This window comes from Hirsutella rhossiliensis (genome assembly GCF_020360975.1).
Source record: "Hirsutella rhossiliensis strain HR02 chromosome Unknown scaffold00011, whole genome shotgun sequence".
NCBI classification, from domain to species: domain Eukaryota; kingdom Fungi; phylum Ascomycota; class Sordariomycetes; order Hypocreales; family Ophiocordycipitaceae; genus Hirsutella; species Hirsutella rhossiliensis.
In genome coordinates this window covers 1,483,380-1,489,374 of record NW_025408677.1, presented here as the reverse complement: position 1 = coordinate 1,489,374, position 5,995 = coordinate 1,483,380, and the positions used below count along the sequence as shown (strand labels likewise).

Below are 5,995 nucleotides of genomic sequence, written 5' to 3'. Positions count from 1 at the left end.
TAGTAGAAGACGCCTACGTACTAGTCTATAAGGGCGTTATTATCTTTATCTTCGTAGATAATATCGTTATAATATATCCGAAAAGGCAAAAATAAGATTAGGAAGAGCTATACGAGGCTATTATAAAGAAATACACCGTTACGTATATAGGAGAGCTACGCTAGTTCCTTAGCATCGAGATTATTAGGGATAGGGATCTTAAGAAGATATAGCTCTCGTAAGCTTCCTATATCTTTAAGACCGCGAAGAAATATTATATCCTTAATAATAATATCCTTCGTAAGCCTAAGATCCCGCTAATAATAGAAGAGCTCGTCCCCTACGAAAAGCAGGCCTTAAAGGAAGAGATATACGAATATCTCTCTTTAATTAGGTCGCTTATTTATCTAGTAATTTATACTAAGCTAGATATCGCATTTATAGCCGGAAAGCTAGCCTAATATAATTATAACCCCGGGCCGCGCTATAGGCACGAAGCACGTAAGTGCCTAGCTTACCTCTATTATACGAGAAACCGCTATATCTACTTTACGATAAACCTAATAAGGCGGCTAATATATATATCCGACTCCTTATACGCCGATAACCTAGAGACTAGGAAGTCCTTATAAGGATACGTATTCCTACTCCTAGGTAGGCTAATTAACTAGAAAGCTACTAAGCAAGCTACTATAATAACGTCCTCTATAGAAGCTAAATTATTAGCACTCTTATAGACAGCTAAGGAATAGGTAGCATTTAGCCGACTAATTAAGGAGCTTAGCATTAGTATTAAAGGGACTATAGAGCTCTAGTATAATAACCTTTAGACTATTAGGCTTCTAACTAAATTAAGCGCGAAGCTTAAGATAAACCTTAAGCACGTTAACGTTTATAAATACTAGCTTCGTTAGGAGGTATAGTAAGATCGGATATAAGTTAGCTAGATCGTATTAGTAGATAACCTAGCTAATAGTATAACGAAGGCGCTTATATACTAAAAGTATTAGAGCTTTATTAAGCAACTAGGACTAGTAATACGGCCGGAAGATATATTAAGAGATAATATATATAACTACCGTACTAAGGCATAATATCTCCCTACTATAGCGAACTCGATAATCGCCGGATCCCGATAATAAGAGCACTACTATATATACTAAGATTAGGGGATTCTAACGGCATAGTTAGATCTTAATTTAGTTAAGAAACTATAAAGATCTAGGGGGTAGAAGTTAGCCCTATTTACTACTAAGAAGTAAAGCTATTACTAGACTACCCCTTAATTAGCAAAATACTATAGCGCTTAAACTCACGATAATCGCAATAGCTTTACTAAATTAAGACTAATTAATATAAGGAATATATTATTAGAAAGCCTACCTTTAGGATTACTTTTATCCTAAATAATAACGTTGCCGGCAAAGGTACTACGGTACCTAGGCTACCTAAAGGGATGCCCCGCCATCCCCCCTCCTTATAAGGAAGGTTATAAATATAACTTATAACTACTAGTTAAACGGTAAGAGCAGGTTATATGACCCTATTAATCGTAAGTTCGACTCCCCCTAGGGCGGAAGAGCAGGTTATGTGACCACGCCCTAGGGGGGGCGCGGTTAACGAACTTAGGGGCCCGAGGAGATAGGATGTACGGAGGAGGGTTCTCCTTACATCCTATCCTCTCGGGTCCCGGCTTTTGCCTTTTACTGTATTTACCTTCCCTTTTTTTTTGCAGGATATAATTAGGAGCCTCCCCTATTTTTAGACAACCTCCTTAAACAGACAACAAAGCAGCCGAATTCAATATCGGAATAACCTCACATTTATTAGACCGAATCCTCCTCTACCTATTGCCCCACCATCTAGAAGCTAGTATAACAAGGGGGTGTGTTGAGGAGAGAGAGTGGGCATAAGAGGCCACAGTCATGCTTAGTAGACCCAATAGTCATGCACAAGGAAGCCTGCCTAAACAACATGACTCCCCTAGCCTAAGGACACTATATAGGCCTAACTTAGGTATAGGAACATCCTATTGCCCTCTTTTAGCTAGCTATATGTGGTCACTGTACCTATATAAGCCCCTCCCTTGTCCCAATAGATAGACGAAGACATGCATCACTAAATTCACCTTTCTGTGCCCCTATTTCTTCCACTGTGCTCTCAAGCCACTGCTTGAGAGTGGGATACAGTATGCGTTTCCCTTAATCGCGCCTTTAATTAAGCGTCACACAATCAATTAACATTCATTGCACGAAAAAAAAAAGGTATGACATCTATTAGGTACTATAGAATGCGTATACTAAGTTTTATAGAAATTGGTCCAAGGGTTAATCGTGCATCGCGCGTCTTTGGTGACTTTTAAACGGGATATATTAAGCTCCTACCATTTTACCTAGGCAGTTAAGTACTCCGTTTACTCTCTAAGAACGAGTCACGCTGGCGCAATTGCTACCTTAAAGCGCGGCCATAAAGCTTCGTAACGCACCAACGTACTAACACCTTTAATGCATATATTGTAAAAAATCTGATTCTAAATAGAAAAATTGTCGTTAAATTTGTGGTGCAATATATATATATAATAATCGTTACTGAATATGCTGTATTAAACGCATGTCTTTTAATGTACCGTACAGCTTATCTTACTAGTGAAAGTATATCTATAAAGACTGAATCTTTTCACCCCTATAAATCAGCTCGCGTCGCCCAAGTTATATGAAATCTGCTACTTAACTAAAAGTTAGGAATAATAGAAATAAAGTATATATGATGATACGGTAAAAGTTTCAAGTCTTAAAAGCATTAATTGAAGGCCTGGCGGTTGGTTGAAGTCATAAAAGAGGGAAACGCGAACGTCAAAGAAATGGGTATTGTGCCCCCCTCTCCGGCAGGAGAGGGGGGGGCCTAAGCCCCTTAGTCAACCCCCCGAGTATCCACCGATCGGCCGCTTTCACATGGTTGCCGGTGCTTGTTCTTTTCACCTCTCTCTCACCACCATGTTTCTTCAAGCGCCAGCCTATGTATAGGCCCTAGGGGAACCAATAGGTCGCGTCCATGGGTTTAGCGCTCGCAGGACCGCGAGTCTATTGGCCCCCTTCTGTGCCTTGGTCCGCGCGATTTCGCCCCGGATTACTCTCCGCTGACACCGCTGACACTTTGGAAAGTCAAGGACTGACACGCAGCCGTGTGAAGTTGCTTTGTTGATGCGCAAGCAACATAGCATTCCGTGCTGTACTGGCTATGTTGGCTGCCGTCTGTATATTGCGTGACAGACGCTGTGTAGCAACATGGCTCGGGCCTTGTTTGAGGCTGCCCTGCATCGTGTGTGATTTGCCCCATCGAATAGCGCGCGGAAAGTGCCATGCGGCTGTGTTCACCTCATCCAGACCACCCTTCTATAGATCAGGAGGGAGGGTGAAGTGGGCCGTAAAGTAAACGTGGCGTAGCAAAAACGACGGCGGCGGGGCTGATTGATTGGTTTTCATGGCATCTGGACAGGAGACCGGCCCCTTTCAGGGCCCGCCAATGCCTTGAGGAACGGGACGAGAGTTGGCATAGCCGAGCGCGAGCATTCGGGTTGGCTTTTAAACGTAGACAAGTCTGTTGGAGAAGAGAGGGGTAGTGCGGCTGCTTGGACCCGCTACAGCACCTTACCTGTTTAAGCCTACCCCTCATCTCCACCCTGCGGCACAAATAAGCTTTAAATTGATTCAGCCTCTTTACACAAGCAACCTGCAACGATTTAGTCATCGGAATTAGGTCATCATGGCCCTTGAGTGCAATAGCTGCAAGAAGTCGCCGCCTGAAGTCGCCCTTAAGAGGTGCGCGAAATGTTCTACAACGCCGTACTGCTCCAGGGATTGCTAGAAGGCAGACTAGAAGGCCTATAAGAAGGTTTGCAGCAAACAATAGGCCGACGCTACGACGTCGTTTTAAGATGGGTCTACGACGACAAATTTGTCGCCTCCGAAGGGGCTGGAACACGGCGTCGCCCACCCCTTCACGCGTCTTGAAAATCGCACTTGGCTCTATGATCGATCGGAAAGAGATGTCTACGGGTTGCTGATCGACGCTTACCGGCTGCGCGTTGAGGACATGTACAACATTGAAGGCGAAGCAGACACGGATAGCATATATGGTGGTGCCGCCAATGGGCTGCGTGGCTTCAAGCGCTTCCTGGGGCGCGTCGAGCGTTGTCCCGGTTTACTGCCGCCGTGGTGGGATGCAAAGAAGAAGAAAGAGTGTGAGACACTCGGCATGACCCTATCGCAATGGCACGACCTACGATGCGCGGTGGAAAAGAGCGACATCATCGAGCAATATGGGGATTCCCGATTCCCGATGCAGCTTCGGATGTTTGCTGAGTCCGTGTATGGTCGAGCTCCGGGCGGGACAAGTGGGACGGCGATAAGGCAAATGATGGTTGCGATGGAGCAGGGTAAAGCAAAGGGGATAGAGTCGCATATGGACAGGTCAGCAGCTATGCTTGGTCGGCGGTGAAGGGATAGGCTTAGTTGGTCGACAGCACCGTAGATCGAGTAGAAGCTGGCCGATCGTGGTGTGCTTTGAGAAGATTGTTTCTCTATCTGTAAATCATCCTAGGTCAACAGGGCCGAACCTCGACAACTAGATTACTACGTATCTCAGTATTGAAGCCAACTCCGGTTTGCACCTCCAGAATGGCAGTCACAAGTTGGCACCGTCGTGGTTACGCGTAAGGACGGGAAGCTATTTTATCCGCAGCATCTTGAAGGTGTGTGGATGTTTTGCGACTATATCCTAGATCTATTCGAGGAAGGAGACGGGCCGCCGGGATGGCTCTATAGCCGCCACGCGTTTGAGAAATAGTGGGTGAATTATTGTGAAAGCCAAAAGCACTTGCGCTCTAGGAAGGGACGGGATCGAGATCCAGACGACTGGGGTGCGGTCCGGTCACCTTATGAAGTATAGGACGTTTACCTGCCGCGTTACGACGTGCAAAAGGTCAAACTATTAGGATGGTTAGTATACTACCACTACTTTTCGAAACCTTGGTCCTCGTATAACCCTCTCGTTTCTGCGGCCAAGTTCTTGAGTCTCTGCATTCCATCAATTATAGCCGGATCCAGCCCATTGCCAATAAAATCATGGTGTCTCACAGGACCAAGAAGCTTGATGCCCCGAAGCGAGATGCACCTGGATAGTTGCATATAGAGGCTCGTAAAATCGCACCTGGAGGGTTCACCATTGGTTACACGATTTCTACGCAGCTCTAATAGTACTTCCACGAACGTTTTACCCTAGGCTTTATAATCGGTGAGGACGAACGCTGGTACGACGGGCAATCCACGTCGCGTGTATCTTGCCGATAAGAATTTGAAGTAAGAGTTAGTCGAATCAAGTGTATGTGACACGGGGCGGATGAGTACCGTCCCCACCGGGAGGGACGGTATTGCCAAGGCCTTCGTCTCCTCGGACTATAGGAGAATGCCGAGCGGTGGCCCGAAGTGGATGGTCACGTCACCCGCTAAGTGGTATCCTAGGTGATTGGGATCGAGCATTCGTCTACGGCAGTAAAGTCGGCCCTATTCATAACTTTTAGGCCGGTGTAGATGTTCTTGTTCACAACCATAGGCATGCCCTGGGCGTAGAAGAAGACGCCGGGGACCTTGCAGGTGGAGTTATTACCTTGTCCTATGGTTCGCGCTACGATGTTTGGAGAAAGCGTGCCGCTGCGCTAGGTGTGAGTCGAGACAAAGATACGGATATGCCGCTTATTGAAGCGCGCCTAGCCCACGACAGCTTCTATGTTAAGGGCCTACCGGGTGCGGTTCAGTGGCGTTATAGCACGCAAACTATCGTGGAAGGTGATTTAGGAGCGTCCTATGATGTTTTCGTTAAGCAAGTCGAGGTCTTGCTGCGTCTGGCGCCCGTTACGAACTCGATCTAGGAGTGCGCGAAGTTGGGGATCGTTGCGTGCCCGGACTTGGTCTTCGAGGAGCACAACGGTTTTAAACAGATGCCATAATCTGCAGCCGCT

General features: G+C 46.2%; 1 protein-coding gene across 1 annotated transcript; it reads left to right on the top strand.

Annotated features, from left to right (window-relative positions):
- Window positions 1–3,741: 3,741 nt before the first annotated feature.
- On the top strand, window positions 3,742–4,476 carry HRG_08938 (uncharacterized protein; the record flags this gene model as incomplete). The annotated part of the gene is made up of 2 exons (XM_044867409.1): window positions 3,742–3,797; window positions 4,023–4,476. 2 exons carry the CDS (start codon window positions 3,742–3,744, stop codon window positions 4,474–4,476), a joined length of 510 nt encoding a protein of 169 aa, XP_044717430.1.
- Window positions 4,477–5,995: the final 1,519 nt, after the last annotated feature.